General features: G+C 39.3%; 1 protein-coding gene and 1 pseudogene across 1 annotated transcript; one reads left to right on the top strand and one right to left on the bottom strand.

Annotated features, from left to right (window-relative positions):
* Nucleotides 1-910: 910 nt before the first annotated feature.
* On the bottom strand, nucleotides 911-4425 carry LOC134616156 (uncharacterized). The gene is made up of 10 exons (XM_063460894.1): nucleotides 4368-4425; nucleotides 4216-4295; nucleotides 3842-3943; nucleotides 3527-3738; nucleotides 3318-3411; nucleotides 3080-3242; nucleotides 1983-2080; nucleotides 1698-1851; nucleotides 1352-1478; nucleotides 911-1062 (listed from the first exon to the last, which is right to left on the bottom strand). Exons 1-10 carry the CDS (start codon nucleotides 4410-4412, stop codon nucleotides 911-913), a joined length of 1227 nt encoding a protein of 408 aa, XP_063316964.1. The 5' UTR covers nucleotides 4413-4425.
* A 4084-nt stretch (nucleotides 4426-8509) lies between these two features.
* LOC134616565 (alpha-amylase-like) lies at nucleotides 8510-19491 on the top strand (annotated as a pseudogene).
* The last annotated feature ends 1500 nt before the right edge of the window (nucleotides 19492-20991 follow it).

Raw genomic sequence — 20991 nt, 5'->3', positions numbered from 1 at the left:
TCTCATAGGATTTAACCACATTATTTGTATTGTAATGACAGAATAGCAAATCAATCAATCTTAAGATGTATTTTCAGATTATTTGATGAATGTATCTTTTTTAATTGCATCAAATACTGTTTTTACCTTTTATAACTTAATGTTTAAAGTAGCCACATTCAGTTAAGCATCTCATGTCTGATGTTTTTGTAACTGGGTTGATTAAATTTGTTTAACATGTCATGTCAATAAATACTCTAAACAATTAAATGATATCCTTTTAATGACTGAAAAAAACAATTCATTAAGTGTAAGAATATTTATTTTCAGCAAAACAGTTGGAATATCACTAAATTTACACTTCACAGTGGAAAACTTTTCAGTAACAAAATAGTACTACATGCATCATATACAGAAAATATATTTAAACAAAATTCACTTAAACTTCTTCAGACTTACAGAATTTAATTTGCGAACAAGTTGAATCTTAGACTCAAGTTTTTATGAATGCAGTCTTCTGAATGGGCTCCTCCGTTTTGAGAACATAGTTTTTAACATTATAAGAACAAAAAGTAAAACAACGTGGAAAAATAATCTTTAAATATTTTTTCCTTTTTTACTCTGTGTTCCAAGAACTGAAATAGGTTTAAAGCATTAGACAAATAGTAGAAATACAGTGCAATACTGCATAACTTATGATGGTATGCAATTCAAGTGTTAACTACACACGGCTGAAATCTCTCCCCATTGTGACAGCTGTTGTCATAACTTCTGTGAACTCGGTGTATGAGTTCATGTGTGCCACAGGAAAGAAGATTGTGTTTGTGCAGGCACTTACAAGTGGGTAACATATGTAGTGTTCAGGCATCGTATCTTTGCATTGATGCTCAAATCTTACATGTATTTTAAAATTTGCCCTTTCTGAAGGAATTCATGGTTTGTGTCTTTGTCCAGTTAACCACTGCATAATCGCTGGGACAGACATTCTGGGTGGTTGGTGTTTGGAATCCCAGTGTTCTTCCTGGTCCTGGTCCTGTAGGTCTTGGATCCCATACTCACAGCTCTTTTTGTCTTTATCCTGATCTGAAGAAGCAGATTCGACTTACTTTAAATCTTTAACTATCATACCACAAAATTTATTAATATGCAAAACCAATTTTGTCATTTAGACATGTGGTAGATTGTATAAAACATCAAAACATATAAACAAATCTTTACAGAGATTTCAGTTCCTTTAGACTGTTATCGTTTGTGATGACAATTTTGCAGAGTACAGTAGGTTTGAACGAAATGTTGCAACACTGTATTTGTAACAGCTGTTGTGTTAATGTTGTTTTGATGATAATACCAGTAACTGGCCGACGGCACAAACCTGAGCTTTCAAGATTCTCCAGGAAGTCTTGGAAGAAGTTGATGATGGCATTTTCTTTGGCATGCCTTGGACTTCCCCTCTCACTCAGCTCAGGCTCAAGGATGCTCATTATGTAATCAGCATCCGGCTAAAGAGATTTTGGGGGGGGGGTCACGTGTTGTGATTTCAAATAAACAATAAGAAATTGTTTATTTATTAAGAAATTGTTTAATAGTCATTAATCTGAGCAACCTAAATAAAGGCTGAAACAAAAAAGTCCTCACAGGGCTATTACTACATCACATGTATTTTTAGAATCTGTTGTAAAAACTAAAACACTGAAATAAATAAATAAAGACATATTTACCGCTGTATCATCATTTTCATCTCTGGGAACAAACAGGTTTGAACAGAGACTTTCGTGCCTTCCAATCACCTCCAGAAGGTTGTAGATCTTCATGCCATTTCTGATTTGCTGTAGCATTGGAGTCAGACGCACCGTAGCATGCACAACAATTGATCTATTTAGAAAAGCAAACACAGTCATTAGTGAAACTGATGGGGTATGGTGGTCTAAACCAGGGTTTTAACTTGAAAAAAATATTACTTTCAAATGTTTCTGGTTGGTATATTGTCTATTAAATTATACTACCTTATTATACTGTCCCGTTTGTCCAGCTTCACAAGTCCTGTGTAACCACAGCTCACAATGTCTTCAGTGAGGTCTGTCAGGTTGTCTGCCACTTCCACCTGAAAACATACAAAAACAAAACAGTAAATGATTTCAAGTTTTTGAAATTATGTAACTATACACACAGTGTTGGGAAGGTTACTTTTAAAATGTATTCCACTAGAGATTACAGGCCCCAAACTGTATTTTTTTAATGTATTCTGTTACGTTACTGAATGGGAGTAACATATTCTGAATAGTTTGGATTACTTAATATATTATCATGCTGTTTACAACTACATAAATGTGATTTATTACTATTACTGAAGGTCCGTGGCTCCGAACCATAGTAAAGGGACCTCTGGCTAATATGTCAGGTTCGTGTCGGGCTCGTAGCCGAAAACTAGCTTTACTTTGTTGTCTGGGTCAAATTTGCTAGTGAGAGACAGAGAGAGGCGTTGAAAGGCTGCTCCAACGGAACTTATTGTTTCGGAAGAAAACACAAAAACGGTGTACAGTCAAGTCTTAATAGCTTACTTACAACTGGGCTCATCAGGCACTCTTTTTGGCTGCAGTGGTTATTATTATATTTACATGCTTCCAGCTCCCGTTTTTGCTCGATGACAGCTCGTACTTTTCCACTCGCCTTTTTCTCCCTCCTCACTCTCACAGACACATAACGTGTATGGCAGTCCATTCTCGCTGCAGCACGGACTACACTGCCCATGAGGCTACATTCTTTAGGGCTATGCCGGTAACACTCTGCCTATTAGCTTAGCACAACAACAACAACAAAAAGGCGCTCTCTCTCACCCAGGAAACACACAGTCGCAGAGAGAGCGCGCGTCACCCTGTAACCATGGCAACCGTAACGCTGCCGCTGTGTAATTCATATATTTCAACAAAGTAACTGTATTCTAAATACCACCTTTTTAAACGGTAACTGTAACGGAATACAGTTACTCATATTTTGTATTTTAAATACGTAACGCCGGTACATGTCTTATGTTACTCTCCAACACTGTATACACACACAAACAATCAGCATTTTTTCACTAGTCTGTACAAACACAGCTCACCTTTTCAATTAGAGACCTATATTCAGTGTCATCCACATCATCTTTGGTCAGCTGAAGCGCATCGAAGTTTCCTGTTGCAAGAAACTGATAACACCAGCTTCTCAGGAAGCATGGTGGTGGACCTCCCTGTGCAAGGCTCACTGAAAACACCTCTCCTGCAGTTCTGCAAGATACAAAGAAATATTTAACATGCTTCATATGCTACATAATGCTGGGAAATGTATAAAAACAGACAAACCTGTAGAAACTATTTTCTAAATCACTGATAGAGTAGACAGGACTCTTTCCCTTCTTGCCACTGCCTTCAAACAGTCGAGTCTCAATACCATGCATCATTTCTACATAGAGATACAGAAAGACAAAATAATTTAAAGGGTTAACCTTATACTGTATCTTAATTTGATTTGGCCATATTCAATATCTGAACTGTAAGTACAATGTACATAGCTATTCCAGTCAAAAATTCTTTGCTTAATGCACCAGTATCAATTCCTGCTTCTCCGATAAAAGTCAGGTGGAGTTTGTTGACAGGGGAACCCTTCTTCTGTCGTTGCCACTGAATGAAGCCTCTTTTAACAAGATCATTCCGAGTGATGCAAATCCTAAAGTCTTTGCTGGTATCCACCTGACTTGAAAGCCATTGTAGCACATCTGCTTCACTGAGAAAAAAAAATTGAAAATGATTATCGTTTCTTAAAATGAAAGCAAATGTATTATAAACAAAACCAGAGAATCTGAAAGGGCAAAGAATATAAATCATACCTGACTAAATCAGTCAAAGGATCTGTTCTGTTGCTTGGCACACTGCACTCAGAGTCAGTACTGACATAAACATCTGTCATGTGAGTGGAAGTGTCCTCAGGTCTAAAAATTATGAACAATAGCAAAAATATATGTGATGTAACTTATGATGTCTTTTAACTGATTTTACTGGCATTTAAATTGGGTCCTGAGCTTAACAGGTACGGTGATTACATTGTGTGTTTCAAATATACTGTACGCATTAAAATGTGGACCAAGTAAGTATTTACTGTAACTACATACTGAGCTCAAAACTGTAATCCCATAAAAATTTTAAAAAGGATTCAGATGTAAACATAGAAAAATGTGTTTAATATGTATAAATTTGAAGGAACCTTTCACCACACAGGCTTGCATGCTGGGCAATCTCATTCACTGGAAAGCAGCAAAGACAGATTGGGCATTCTTTCATGTCCTAGAGAAAAAAAATATTGTTAAAACATAAAAGAAACAATGATTTGTAAATATGTGGATTGAACATTATCACCTGCTTCATGTCAAGAGGCTCTCTACAAAAGCTTGGTGAATTCATGACAGACAGAAGCTGGACATCAGTCTATGAAGTACAATTGTAATTACTACAATGTATTGTACATTAACAAAAACAGAATAGTCACACACACAGAAAAAAGCCTTCTATAATTCCGTGCACAAATATCCCAAATATTTATAGACTGTTAATAAGGCAATATTCCACAATATAACATAAATTCACCTCATCTTCCTCTTCTGTTAACTGAGACGTCACACAATTGTTGACATGGAGTGCTAGGATATGCAGAGGCATACTTTCCTTGCACACCTGGCAAGAAGCCTTTGGCATGGTTTGAAATTCAGCTGCATCTGATGGAAGAGGAGTAAGATCAAGGTCCTGCTGCAGCGGAACAACATACAAGAGGGTCTTTCCTGCACTGGAAACGTTGCGGATCAGTCTTCCTGTGTAGCCATTTACATCAGGAGGAATTGCTACAAGTTTCCTCCTACTTTGACCACCTAAATACACAGATTGATAGAAAAAACATTGTACAATTTTCAACTTTCACTAGCATCTAAAAACATAATTTCAAAGAGGAAAATTATGCACCTGAGGACTTGTGCAACAACCATCCTTGCACTCCATTCATTTTGGGATATTCTTCAGTGATCATTTTATTAATCTAAAACAGTACATAAGGGGACACAATTGGTAAAACTACATAATTAAGAAATATTTTTATCAGTGCTAATATATGACCGAAAAAAGAATAACTACTATCATTTGCATGTCTATCATTATGATTTGATATAGAATGTTTTTTTTTAATGTAAATGCATTTCTCTTATATAAGTTTAACTACATTAAATCTGTGAGACATTACCATTGTATGGCTCATATCATCAGTCAAGATGAGGGATCTCTTTCCCAGCCCTGCTTGGCTCAGCTGCAGCTCCTCAGTAGCAGAAGGAGTGTTGGTACAGCCTTTATTCACTAGATATATATATACACTGAAAGGCTTGCTGGATTTAGGCCTCAGCGCGCTACTTCGGAGTGGGGAAAAGCGATTTTTCCCCCTTTTTTTGGTAAAAAATCCTGAAAATGACCTACATGTGAGAAGTAGAAATAATTTTCAACATGCAGGGATTTTTTTTTTTTTTTACTAATCCAAATGATTAAAAAGTATAATTGTTCAATACAATTTCTAACCTTGCCATCTCCGTCTGCACTATATCTTTTGGGGTCTGGGCTTGTCCACCTGAGTGCTCGTGAGAGTGCTCAGCATTTGGTATACATATGATATTAGGTTGCTGAAGACTTTGAGCTAACCTGTTGATTATATCTTGTGCCACTGTTATAACACGGGCCTCTAACTCCTAAAAGACACAGGGGCATCACTGAATTTAGCAAATTTTAGCTGCCAGCTAGCTTGCTACAACGAATAGGCTAATGTTGGCATTTTACCACAACTTCACCAGATTTAGCTAATAAAAACTAAACCTATGTCCAGTCGAGTGAAATAGCAAAGAAAGACGATGGAAAATGATTACTTACCTGCGGTTTAGAGGGTCCACCTGAACTTGATGCAGCCATTGAAAGAGGCAAAAAGAGAAAAATGGCAGCTTGGTCAGCACGAGTATACAAATTCATGCGGGTCGGAATCACAGTGCCAGCAGATTGAAACTGAAAAATGGATTGAAACCGAAAACTGGATTGAAACCGAAAAATTGATTGAAGCTGAAAAAAAATGGATTGAAACTGAAAAAAAATGGATTGAAACCGAAAAATGGATTGAAACTGAAAAAAATGGATTGAAACTGAAAAAAAAAAATTGTAAGCGATTTTTTCGGTTTCAATATTTTTTTCGGTTTCGTTTCAAGGTGGCATCGTTCTGATTCCATAAATTTAGTTGTTTTTTCACAGACATACTGCATTAGTATTACTGATCTGAAATCACACAAAGAACTTAAAATCCTAGTAGTATTTTTTTACTGTAAAAAAACCACAGACATATTGAGTCAATTTTTATAACTTGAAATGCAAATATAAAATGTACATTTTGTAAACATATACAACTATTTATCTAAAAATGCAGCCAATACACCTGACGTTTTTTTTTTTCATTTTATACAACCATTTAAAAATATTACTAAAACTAAAATGAGAGAACAATCAGGTGTCGCAATAAGATGCCCCACAAATGATGTGTGCCAGTAAAAGAAAAGTTTGTCCACCAAAAGACAGAGGAGAACAGCACAGGGATAAACCTGCAGGCCTGACAACAGGAGGTGAATCACTCCGCCGGTTTTCTACTTAGTGACAGTGTTTACGTTGCAAATGTGCATTTGTGACATTCATTAGTGCCCTCACTGACACACAAAACAAAACGACTACACAACAGAACAACTACACAAGACAACACAACACACTAAGTATACACTCCACACTAAACGTCACAAATCTCCCACATCTAAACTCTCTCTCTCTCTCTCTCTCTCACTCGCTCGCTCTGTCTCGCTCACTCCCAAAACGTTCCCCTCTTCCTAAACAACCAAATCCCACGTGTTGACTTTTTTTTAATTGGTCGACATGGTACATTTTTCCACCGATAGGAAAGAGGTGGCTTTTTTTCCTTTCTTTACTGTTTTCGCGCTGTCCTTAGAAAACACTTAAAACACACACAAAAACGTGACGACAGTATTTAGAAAAAAGCGTGGCTTATAACTCTGGATTTACTGGCCTGTAATTAAAATTTAAAAACTTTGAAGTTCGAACTTTCAATGTGGGCTGAAATAGAGACTCAGCGTGGCTGCAGCTTGTTGCTATGTCAGCTTAGATCAGTCATATGATTTGGAGGTGCAGCGTGTCCGTGGACCACAGAGGGTTAATAACACTCACCTTCCTTCCATTTCCAGAGTGTAACATCCAACCACCTGTGTAAAAAGCGAAATTCCCATGGTGTTGTTCAAAATGTGCTCTGGCACAATCATAAACATCGCTCGCTACTGAAAACAAGAAAAAAGCTGGTCCTGCTATGGGCTGAACCATTTGTTAATGGTGGAGGGGGGAACACTATGCAATATATTCAGTTTTAGCATTTATATTCACTGTTGACTGTAACTACGCTCAAACTGTTAATGCTATCTTATTTTAATAAACAACACTGTCATATGCAAAACTGGGGTGGCACTTGGGGTGGGGCAAGGGATCATTTTAGGGTGGCACTTGCCACCCCATGCCACCCTCTAGATCCGCCCCTGGTTCATGGTGACTTTGGCCCTAAGTAGTCTGTAATAAACAGTATACAGCTTCATCATATTATTTCTTATAGTCAAAATAATCCAGAAATTATGTTTTCAGAACTCATAATCCAGGCATATAAACTCAAATATCACAATTAATGGATGAGAAGATTTGATGTCCTGCACAGGAATAACTGTGTCATAAAACAGCCATGCAGAGCGCCCATGCAGAGCGCCTCATTCCTTGGGCAAGAAGGCCAATCAATTTCACATTTTTTTGACATCCATAGTTCTCCCCTGCTTGCTGCTAAAGACTCTAAACTGAACTTCATTCCCCTTCACTACCTCTCAGACACACACAGAATTAAATCTGGTTAAAGACAGAGTAAAGTGACACAGAAGGTCAGTACTTTTGTTAACCATGAGTGGACCCAAACACTAAAAGTGTTATATAAATTCATATGTTGCTCCTAGAAAATGACTCAAAAGCAAGGAATCTGAGGTTGAAATAATGACAAACATTACAATTTTTCTTTTGATAAACACTGAAAATGGCTGCAACAGGCTTGAACACCACACAAGTCTTATGTTTTTACTGTATTGCAAAGAAATTTGAATTTATTGCAACACATTGCAATCATTATGGCACATTCGAGTGTGTTTTTATGATTAAGAAATTATGTGCACCTTATGTTTCTGTGTTTCTACCATGTCTCAAGAATGTTTTTCCTCCGTTTTGCTTGTTTGAAAAAAAAGAAAAAGCACAAAACTGTGATTAAAGTGCACCTGTTTGGTTTCCACGCTGATATATGTCAGTCTCTCATTGGCCTGTCAGAAGAAAAACTACATATAAATATTGTACACCAAACTGGCAGAGTGTGACTGTTTTTTGTTTTCTCATTGATTGAGAGCATGAAGTTGTTCATCCTAGTGGCTCTGTTTGGGCTCGGCCTTGCCCAACACAACCCCCACTTTAAGTATGGAAGGACATCCATTGTCCACCTGTTTGAGGGGCTGACATTGCTTGCATCGTTTCTTGGCTCCCAAAGGCTTTGGTGGTGTTCAGGTATGTTTAGCTGAATGTCTTATGTAGCTTCTGTTAAGGAGAATAATGCAGGCAATATATGCTGACAATGCTTTAAGATAAAATAATAAAACATATATATAACAAGTATATAATGTTGGCAATGTGACATGATTCATAGGAATAACTTGAAAGGCTACAGCTTCAAATCCCACATCACACTACAAACTATTTCACTTTCTTAGTTCGCTTACAGTCACTTTTTTAATGTTTTTCTTGCTTGTTGCTATTGACATATTTTGTCTTAAAACATATGCATTATCACATGAAAAAAGAAGATAATAATAACAATTTGTATCTTTAAACACAACTTTGTAGCTCGCACATGGACTTCAGATTAAGTGACATGCGCAGGGTTATCACTTCAAGCTTTAGGAAGTTTTGTGTTATGTCCCTCAACAGTACAATCAATATAACCTGTTTAGCAACAATCTATGTACATAATTTCTTTTAATAAAATTAGAGCATATTGTTTTTTTCCTCTGTGCTCCTCAGATCTCTCCTCCAAATGAACACATTCTGGTGAACAGTCCCTTCAGGCCCTGGTTGCAGAGATACCAGCCAATCAGCTACAAACTCTGCTCAAGATCTGGCAGTGAGGCAGAACTGAAAGACATGATCACCCGCTGCAACAACTTTGGGGTAAGCTAAATTGCAGTTGGCATTTAATGTTAGGCATTGCAGACTTCAGACTTCTTCATTTGACAGACGTCTGGACATGTGGAACCTCGTACAGAACAACAAGCTAATACCAGATTCTGTTCATGACACTTTTACAGTACCTGGCAGCTTAGGATACATTCATGAAGATCAACAATTCAGTATATTTGTATGATTTGAAATGGCCATGCAAAGAAAATGAGTAAAACTGACCAAGTTATGTTAACTAACAGGTTAACATCTATGTGGATGCTGTTATCAACCACATGTGTGGATCTGGTGGTGGAACAGGAACCCACTCTTCATGTGGAAGCTGGTTTAACGCTGGCAACCGAGATTTCCCCTGTGTCCCTTATTCCGCCTGGGACTTCAATGACCAAAAATGCAGGTCTGGTAGTGACAAAATGAACTATGGTGATATATATCAGGTAAGAAATGTTACACAGAAACAATACCAGAACAGTAAAAGTTTTATTGTATTTCTAAATTTTTACTATTTTTACCACTGCTTGTGTTAGTCATATTGATTCCTGTTATTTTGATTTATCTGGTAAAATGTTTTTTGTTTTGTTTTTAATCTCATTATAATAGATCCTTAGATCTGTTGTTAGATCTGTTGGAAAACTATGTACACTTATGTCCCACTGGAGCAGGACCTGACCAGGACCCAAAAATGTCTTAAGTTTCCAACTCAGAAGTTATCTTCTGTATATTAATATAAACAACATTTACCATCTCTATTGTTCAACTTTTCTCAGTGCGATTAATTATATGTTTGCAAAGAGCAACACTGGTGATGACTAAAAAATTTCAAATCATACAATGGTGCGACTAAAAAAAATCTTAGGTTGCACCGGTGCAACCAACTGTTCCAGTAACAAAAAAAAAGTCTCTGCAACTCTGAAAGTCTCCGTGTGGTCAACAACAGACACACATTATGCCCCTATCGTGGTCTAAACCAATCAGAGATAGTCAGGGGCGGGACCTCTCTAATTGGCCGTGGTCCAGTTGAAAGTGCAGGTGGATAGAGAGAGGTGAGTAGCTTGAATAAAGCGATATCGATTCATTAAATCCTGAATCGACTTTTAAATATAAATGTATTTCGCCAGAAACGCCAGAATCTCAGGTTAAAGCTCACAAAACTATTTCAACAACCACCAAACAGCAAATGAGAGCAGGTAAAAGGACTCCACACAAAGACGTAAACACAGAGCGGACCCGACGCATCAGAATCAACTTTCTCTTTCTCGGCTTTCTCAACCGACTGCACGTAGACGGACACGCCGTCGGGGCTGAAAGCCGGCAGCTCACTGATTCTGATGCGTCGGGTCCGCGCTGTGTTAATGTCTTTTTTGCCCTAGATTCTGAGCTGCAGGTTTTGTCTGTCTCCAACCAAAATTCACTGAACCAGCAGCAAAAGAAGCAGCAAACTACGCTTCACATTTTATAAATGTCGTCATGAATTCCCTCTTACTTTTGCTATTTTGCTCCCACCACGATAAAATCACACTTCATGCTCAGCTCTCTCTCTCTCTCTGTGTACTTCAAGAACAGTTTCCCGTCTGAAATCTCTGTTTCTGCATTATTCATTCGCTTATTACCCACCAGTCTACCGTTGTTTGCAGCGCTGTCGCCCGCTGTCTTTTTTCTTTTTCTTACTTAAATGACCTCGGACAGGAAAGCCTAATTTCTGCTATTCAATACTGAAGAAATTTAAACTTTATATTGCAGAATATTTTTAAGGTTATCTGCTATAAAAAAGCCAGGCCAGGAAAATCTCCTTCATGTTTTTCTGTGTTTTATTCACAGTTACTTTGACACAAAGGCATCTACTGTGATGTTCACAATTCTGATGAAGTCTCACATGTATCAGTACTGATAAATGATCAGAATTATAATATTTCTGACTGTCTGAGGCAAAATTGAATCGAAACGAATCAGGACCTTGTGAATCCGAATCGAATGGATTATAGAAATCAGTGATGATACCCAGCCCTAGTGAGTAGCCTAGGCCCTACAGAAGTGGATGTAGCTGTGGGTAATGAGATAAGATGAAAAGAACTATTGATAACTTTTTTGTTAAGTTAAGGCCTGATCTGTCTGAAATTCATAGCCGGAGCCATCAATCTGAACAAGACCCCGAGATACTTAAACTCCTCCACTTGGGGCAGGGTCTCGTTCCTGACCCGGAGTGACCACCCGGAGTAACCCACCCTCCATCAATTTCCTTCTGAGTCAAATAGCCCTTACACAACCTGGAGGCGTGTTTGGGGTCATTGTCCTGTTGAAAAATAAATGATGGTCCAACTAAATGCAAACCGGATGGGATGGCATGCCACTGCAGGATGCTCTGGCAGTTCTTAAAGTAATGGTGAACTGTCATTTCTCTTTACTTAGCTGATTGGCATTCTTGCCATAGTATGAATTCTAACAGTTGTCAAATAGGGTTGTCAGCTGTGTATCAACCTGATTTCTGCACAACACAACTGGTCCCAACTCCATTAAAAAGACAAGAAATTGCACAAATAAACCCTAACAAGGCACACATGTGAAGTGAAAACCATTTCAGGTGACTACATCATGAAGCTCATTGAGAGATGGGTTTGCAGTGCTATCAACAAAGCAAAGGGTGTCTACTTTCAGGAATCTAAAATATAAGACATATTTGGAGTTATTTATCAGTTTTTCTTTGCTACATAATTCCATATACCTTGCTTCATATATTTTCAATATCTACAATGTAGAAAGTAGTAAAAATAAAGAAAATCCATTAAATGAGAAGGTGTGTCCAAATTTTTGACTGGGAGTGAGTAATTTCAAACTGAATTTCTATTAGTACTGTGCCTGTAGTATCTTCATGGCCCACCAGGAGGCCTTAGCCCACACTTTGGAATCACATAAACTGGATTACTGTGCGTTGTGTATGCGTTTCATTATACTACCACAAAGTAGGCGGTGAGATATCTTTAGTTTCATGCAACACTGCAATAGCCCATAAACTTTAATATACTCTAGTACAGCACTAATCAAGATTTTGACTTTATCTTTTCTCTGTTACCAAATATTACAAATCTTTGACTATCATTTTGTCAAAATTCATCACCAATGAATTCATGAACAATGAATTTGTGTGATCAAATAATTAAATAAATAAAAATGACTAAGTAACAGTTTAGGGTCAGGACTTAACCTTGTGTTACCTGAGGAATTCCTCTTTAAATATGAGAAATCTTAATCTTTTGTAGGTACTAAGAGATTTTACATTTATGTAAAATTTTTACCATGACTGTTCTATCCCTCTAATACTACAGTATTGCATAGTCTATAGTTTCTACAATCTTTCTAAACATGGGGAAGTACAGGAATGTATTTTTAGCTGGAGAACAGATATTTGCCTCAACATTTATTGTTTTAATTTTTCTTGGAAATATATCCATTTAGAGTGACTCCAGATTCAAGGTTCAAGGTTCAAGGTTCTTTATTTGTCACATGCATAGTTATACAAGTATAACACACAGTGAAATGTATCCTGACACGCTCCTCAACATGTGCAAAAAAAAGGGGGGGGGGGGGGGGGTAGAGGAATAACATTATAAATATATATATATATATAGTATATACATTGGGTGAATGTGCAGTAGTAGCAGCAAGCAGGTGAATTCTGTACATTAATATGAATAGACATCTGACTATTTTACAGAATGGACAATATAAACATATTTAAAGTTAAAGGAATTGAGTGTCTGGAGGAGAGTCTCAGTCAATTATAGATGATGTGAGAGGGCGGGTGTGTGTGTGTGTGTGTGTGTGTGGGGGGGGGGGGGGGGGGGGGGGGGGGGTGGTTGGTTTAGGGCCCGGATGGCTTGAGGATAGAAGCTCCTCTTGAGTCTCTCTGTCCTTGCCCGGATGATGCGGAACCTTCTACCAGATTGTAGAAGTTGGGACAGTTTGTTGCCAGGATGGGACGGGTCCTTCAGTATCTGCGTTGCTCTAGTCCGGCATCTCCTGGTGTAGGTGTCCTGAAGCGGGGGGAGAGCAATCCTGCAGCAGCGTTCTGCTGTACGGATCACTCTCTGGAGAGCTTTTTGGTCCTTCACACAGCTGTTTCCAAACCACGATGTCATGTTCTGTGTGAGGATGCTCTCCACAGCGCCTGTATAGAAGATCCTGAGGATCTTTGGAGAGACCCTGAACTTCCTCAGTTGTCGTAGGTGATACAGGCGCTGCCTAGCCTTTTTGGTCTGGGCCTGAATGTGGGCAGCCCATGTCAGGTCTGAGGAGATGTGGACGCCAAGATACTTAAAGGACTGCACCCTCTCTACTGGAGCTCCATTAATGATAATGGGCTTGTAGTCTCTGTGCTGACTCCTTCTGAAGTCCACCACCAGCTAGTTGGTCTTGCCGACGTTCAGCTGGAGGTGGTTGTCCTGGCACCATGATGCCAGATTCTTCACTTCGTCCATGTAGGCCGCCTCATCGCTGTTGGAGATGGCACCCAACACCACTGTGTCGTCAGCAAACTTCACAATGGTGTTGGAGCCGTGGGTGGCCACACAGTCTGAAGTGTAGAGGGAGTAGAGCAGTGGCGAGAGGACACACCCCTGTGGTGCTCCTGTGTTGATGGTGATATGTGTCTCTGGTGGTTATACATTTCAGCAATGTCTAATTTATTATTTTTTTTTTTAAATTAGAAACTAACAAAAACAAAGTAAAAATTCTGTGGATAATATCTCAACCTGTATTATACGTGCAGGTACGTGGGTCTGCAGCGGTCTGGTGAGTCTGCTGGATCTTGCCCTGGAGAAAGACTATGTTAGGGGCAAAGTGGCCGAGTACATGAACAAGCTGATTAACATGGGTGTGGCTGGATTCAGAGTGGATGCCTGCAAACACATGTGTCTTGGTGATCTGAGTGCTGTCTATGGTCGTCTGAACAACCTTAACACCCAGTGGTTCCCTGGTGGCTCCAGACTTTTCATCTATCAGGAGGTAGGCTTTCAAACATTCAAGGAGAATATGTGAATATTAAAGCAACAAAGCCAAAAAAAAGTACATAATAGTATAAAATATTGAAGATTAAGGTATGCAACTCACAAAGAAAGTTTCAGTAACAGATGTCACCTAGACATACTGTAGTATCATGTTATTTCTTTCTAAAACACATGAAATTCAACAGCATATATACACTACAGCATCAAACAGGAAAGTGATTTGATTTATTTAAAAGCTTCCTAGTTTACAGACACTGGGTGGTACGAATGTTGTAGTGAATCAGCTTTTTATGGTAGGAATTTTGATCTTTTCACTCTAGGTTATTGATAGGATAGGTGAGCCCATTACAGCTAATGAGTACGTCGGCCTTGGAAGAGTGGCTGAGTTTAAATATGGTGCCAAATTGGGAACTGTCTTCAGAAAGTGGAACAACGAGAAGATTTCCTACACTAAGTATGTGTTATTTCTACTAGTGTACGTAAATCAAGTATTGTATATGATGTGTACAATATGTCATTGTTACGTTCCCCTCAAAACGGTCCAGTCGATTAGGGAAAATAACAGACACACACACACACACACACACACACACACACACACACACACACACACACACACACACACACACACACAGATCACTAGCTGCAACCACCAACATGGCTCTCTGGCACCAGAGCTCATCCTTCTCTGGCCGTAAATACCTTTAAATGTTGATGGGAGTCAGCTGTACAAAAGAAAAAGGTGGCACCTAAGGCAGGAGAGACGATAGGACACGCCCACACAGGCAACTTCAGGAGGAGGCCCTGCTAGGGCCGTAACACCCCCTTCCATAAATACAAACCCATGGTTTGTTAAATGGGTCTACCTGTTGCGATAACCAAAACAATTAATCAAGTCCGTAATCGTTGCATCACCAAATTGTAGGTTTTCCACCTACCAAACCCCATAGCAACGGTTAGGCATCGCCTGCGGAAGCTGCCAACCCCATCTCAATGGGTTCGCAACACTGACTGAGGTTGGCCCCAGACCCTCGAAACAGTGTCCCATGTGATAGCCAGGAAATGTTTTAGCCATCACATGTGGAGAACCCAGTGGGCAGCCAGAAAACCTTACTGGAACAGTTTTCAGATGATTTCTCAGGTCAGGGCTTCAGGCTTTGTTAGCCAGGGGTGCAGGTCTGAGTGGTGGTGTTATACACAATCTGTCCCCCTGCAGGTCATTTCAAGGACCTGGGAAATGGTCAACCAGCGGCAGCCCAGATTTAGTTGACCTCTGTCATAACAGTGATGAAACTGATAAAATAAATAGAAACATTTTCTATATATCATGCAGACTAACAATGATTTTAGTAAAGACAAAAACAATTTTTTAAGATGAGTTGGTCAGTCTGCTTCTCTCCACCCTAGGGAAAAGGGTAACACCACCTGGGTCTGGGTGCAGTTTCCCCCTCCAGGGGCAAGGGTACCTAGACCTGGGGCTTAGAGTACGCTTGGGGAGTGTGATTGTGTGTACAGTGTCTCTTTATGTCTGTCTCCACGTTGGGTGAGTGTTGAGTAATTGCATATGAGAGCATGAGGGTGGGAATGGATGTTTGTATCTGTGTGTGCCTGTATGTCTGTGTCTATATGTCAGGTTGGGTATCAGACGCCACCTCTCTAGGGACATCTCAGGCCCTCCAAGGTATGGAGGCCTATCTCCCCCCACCACTTCCTCAGACTTCGGTGCGTTGGTGGTTTTTTTGTGTCTGGGGATGGGCGTCCGGGTACCCACCGGCTCACTCCTTGGTGGCTGCTTATCGGGGCCTGGAGCCTGGGGCTCGCTCGGGCCACTTCGGGGGTGGGGTGCCCTCGGCCTCTTGGCCTGGGGCTCGGTCACTCTGGCACAGCTGGCTGCCGGCGGAGCTCACGGACACGTCACTGCAACCCCCCCTGGCTTCTGCTCCGCGGCTGCTGAGTGACCCCTCATCTGGGGCTCTCCTCAGCTCTTTCTGGGATAGTGGCGCAGCTGCCCCTCTGTTGGTCTTCCTTGGTCTCTTGTGTTCTGGGGGCCTCTGGATGTCTGGAGTTTGATCTCCTCCATACCTGCTTCATGCCCTGGTGGACGGGGCTGTGGCTCCCCACACCCTCTAGCAGATCATTACATAAAGGAACCTTTTAAATACAAGCGCGCTCATGCTCACAGGTGTACACACGGGTGCTCACACACACAAACTACACCCTTTTTGGCTCCTACCTCAAAGCACACTGTGCGCTGTCGATCTTACGTGCTGCACAATAATGTTTAATATTTAGTATTTACTGTTATATTCCTATAGATCATCATGATGTTGTTTATTATATTGCTCTCTTTTTCTTCTGCTTGTTTTCTCTTTTTTCTTTCTCAACAGGTGATCCAGGTGATTGATATATGTATTTTTGTCTGCTTATTTTGTTGGTTTTTGTTTTTTGCCCTTTATCCCCGTCCCTCTTCTCCGCTGTTTTTCTTTCCCTCTTTCTTTCTCCCCTTTCTTTTCCTCAGTCAAGTCTGTCCCGTATTTAGCAAGTGAAAATAAAATAAAATAAACAATAAAAGGTGAATCAAATAGACCATTACGGCAAGGCTGGGATGGTCCATTTGGTAAAGTAAATCTGTTGGGCATCTTTCTTCGCCTTTAGACAATAATTCTGATGGCAAAAGAGCCAAACGGGACAGGCAACAAAAAAAAAAGATGAGTTGGTCATAATTCGCTACAATAATAAATTACATTTCTAATTTGTTTTAATTTATTTAGGAACTGGGGAGAAGGATGGGGTTTCATGGCTAATGGGAATGCTCTCATCTTCACTGACAACCATGATAACCAGAGAGGCCATGGTGCTGGCGGTGCATCCATCCTTACATTCTGGGACCCCAGGCTCTACAAGATAGCTGTTGCTTACATGCTTGCCCACCCTTACGGTATAACCAGGGTCATGTCTAGCTATCGGTGGGACCGCAACATTGTAAACGGACAAGTATGTTCTCTCTTAATGAAAGAATCCAATATTTAGTGTGTATCAGACACTTTTTGATGAACACATTTGTCAATCTATATGTTACAGGATCAGAATGACTGGACTGGACCCTCCAGCAATGGTGATGGGTCAACCAAGCCTGTTACTGTCAACTCTGACCAGACCTGTGGGAATAGATGGGTTTGTGAGCATAGATGGCGTCAGATCACTAAGTCCACAGAAACCAGGAGAAAGCACACTGACCTTATGCAAATTAAAATCATAAAGTTCTGCTTTGTCATCTGGATCATAAAAACTGTGAACAGCACGTTTTATGATTGTAATTTGTCCTTTCTCCTATTTAGTAACATGGTCATTTTCCATAATGTGGTCAATGGACAGCCTCACTCCAACTGGTGGGACAACCAGGGCAACCAGGTTACCTTTGGCCGTGGTAATCGTGGTTTCATCATTTTTAACAATGAGGACTTGAGGACTGGTAAGGATTAGTGATGGGTCGGTCGCAAACGAAATGGCTCTTAGAGCCTGATCTTTGACGTGAACGACGCGAGCCGGCTCCTTATCGCGAGCCGTAGGTTTTTGTTTTTTGTTTTCTTTCTCTCACCCTCTCTCTCGCACTTTTTTTCCGCTTCACTCCGCACACGAGCCTTGTGCTTGCGCTGGGAAGAGGGGGGAGGGGCGGTAGTTACACTCGCAGTAGCACAGGAACAGAGCGGGAGGGAGAGAGAGAGAAAGAGAGCCAGGGACAACAACGTCACATTAGAAAGGTATAATAATCATCCACAACTATTTTCAGTTGCAGATGATAAAGGATTCAGAAAGTTTATTCATGCAGGCCCATATGACAGAGAATATGCATCTTCTTTTTGTTTTCATATTTTAATTTATATTTAATTGTGTTGTGGTTTGCAGTGTTTTGTGTTGTTACACTTTAAATATGTTTCAAAGGAAAAAGCTGAAAATTTAAATAGTTAAAAGTTGAACTGTGAATAGTTGGTTTTTGTGTTATATGATTTATTTATTACATTTTATGTGGAGTGAATAAATAAAAGTATATTTATGATGGCCCCTAGAGACAAAGCACGTACAAACTCTAAAACACGTAAAAACTCAGAAGCACGTAAAAACTCAGAAGCACGTAAAAACTCCAAAACACGTACAAAACACAACAGAAGTGCTCCAGAATGCTAGGTGCAGTGTTGAGCTTTTGTTACCTAGTGGCTACACAAGCCAGCAAGTACCAACAACCGTATTTGGTGTGTGGTAGTAACAGGTAAATGAACATTTTTTTTAACTATTTGAATATATATGAGTGCTTGTGTATAAATACACAAACCATACACATATGCTTTCAATTGTGAAATTTAAGTGATCTAGGTAGCTCTGTTTTGGAAGTTCAGTTAACGCTAGAAATGTGTTTTGGAGTTTGTACATGCCTTGCAATTTGTACGTGCTTTTTGGAGTTTGTACGTGCTTTGTCTCTAGGGGCCACCGTATATATTTATATATAAAAATATATAAATAGAACCACTTTTTTTTACATTAGTAATTCCTTTTGTGCATAATGTTATATTATTGTTAATAATAAATTAATTAAAGCAACAAAACAACCTGAAGAGCCGATTCGGAGCCGAAAGAGCCGGCTCTCTAAAAAGAGCCGGAAATCCCATCACTAGTAAGGATTATGTTCTCCTTGTTTGTGTGTGTTTGCTGCCTAATACAATATTGTTTTACAATAAAAATAACTTCACCAATCTAAATAAAGCAGTTGCTTAAATATCTTAGAAGCAGGCACATATCAAAATAGAGCTAATAAGTGTATCTCTCTCTCTCTCTTTATTTTTCTTGCCAAATATGTAATGCCTTTGTTTACCAACATGCTATTATATTGCTTTACATTTGTAGCAAACAGAATTAAAAATGAGATGGAATTGCAGTTTAATTGTGGCACTGTTGTGGCTTTAACATTTGGTTGATCTTTATTTTCCATCTCAGGGACCTGGATGTCACCCTGAACCTACTGTGACATCATTTCTGGTCAGAAGGAAGGAAGCAGATGCACTGGGAAGCAGGTCACTGTTGGCAGTGATGGCCGTGCCGACTTCTGGATAAGCAGCAAAGAGGAGGACCCCTTCATCGCTATTCATGCTGATTCTAAGCTGTAAATCCATGAATTATTTCTTCAAATAAATCTTTAAAATTCAAATAAAGATTATTTTTAAAATTTTATTTTATTTTTTTCATAATTTTTGACCTGCTCATATTATTTGATCAAGGAGATTCAGCACTCTATCCATAACTTTACTGTGGCCCAACAAAGTCGAGTCCACGAGTCCAAACTCATCTGAGATTTTTAGTAGCGACACCTATGGTATCAAATTGAAAATCCTATATTGCCTCAGGGATGAAAGTATTGTTAGTACTATTGACAGTGCTATTAGTCTGGACCCTTAAAGTGTGATCACCATTTATTCGTGATTTACATTTAAATTTTTCCATTTTTTCTTTGGGAGAAAATCAAGGCACTGTGCTAATTATCAGACATAAATTCAGACACTGGGTTGTGAGAAAATTACAACCTGCTATTTTCCTGCTAGACACAACTAAATAACTCTATCACATTTTAGCGATAGTGACACTATTACACAGCATGTACCTTCCTGTGTATAAGCTTATGTGTAAGGTTAATAAGGAAGATCTGTAGTCACTCATCTGTCTGCTTCCCAAGTGTTGGCGGCTAATAAGCTTTACATCACTTCCACTTTCCCATGCTGTCAAGCTGATTGTGACATCATGGGTCTAGTCCAATCATTGGCCTTCTTCAGGCCAATCAGCCTTCACCTGGCATACTTTAAATCTCACTGCACATCTGTCATTCTTCCATGCAGTGCAAACCACCTCTTCCCCACTCACATCACTCAGGCTCCATTCAAGCCTCCATCTTCATGTCAGGGCTGACATGCCTCATCTTTGTCTAATGTGACTATTTTACAGATGGCATGAAAGTGTTTTCTGATAAAACATGAAAACTATTGAAAAGAATGATTTATATTGTGGATACAGAGACTTAAGTTCCAAGCTGCACCTTTAAAGTATGGTCACAAAATTCCTCTTTAATATTATATATTTTTTTGTGTGTGAGAAATGTAAGACACTTCTATTTTAATCCATACAGTTTGATTTTATATAAAAAGAAGATGTGAACATAGTGCAACCTGCTATTTGAACACAGCTAAATAAGTTTACTAAATTGTCAAGGACAGTGACGCTATTACGCAGATGTTTACTTTTCCACTTTTTAAACTCAAAGTAAATAGTTCTCAGTGTGATTTGTTTCCCACAAATATCTGCCATTACAACACACACACACACACACACACGCACACACACACACACACACACACACACACAAAATACAGCTTATAACAATCAGGGCTTTTTAATTTCTTGATCCGGAAAGAGATTCCAGATTGGTAATCAAAATTTAATTTGTGTATATGGTATCTGGTTATTGAAGCGTCTGAAAAAGAAGGTTTTAAAAATTCATTTTCTTTGTCACACACATAAATGTGTATATTATGTGTTTGTGTCTGTTAATTGTTTCTCTAATAGTTAATCCATCAGTATGCTGGATATTGTTAATGCTAAAATATATTTATTGTTTA

This window comes from Pelmatolapia mariae, linkage group LG18, assembly GCF_036321145.2.
Source record: "Pelmatolapia mariae isolate MD_Pm_ZW linkage group LG18, Pm_UMD_F_2, whole genome shotgun sequence".
NCBI classification, from domain to species: domain Eukaryota; kingdom Metazoa; phylum Chordata; class Actinopteri; order Cichliformes; family Cichlidae; genus Pelmatolapia; species Pelmatolapia mariae.
The sequence above is the reverse complement of the archived record's forward strand: the minus strand, read 5'-3'. Positions and strand labels throughout refer to the sequence as shown.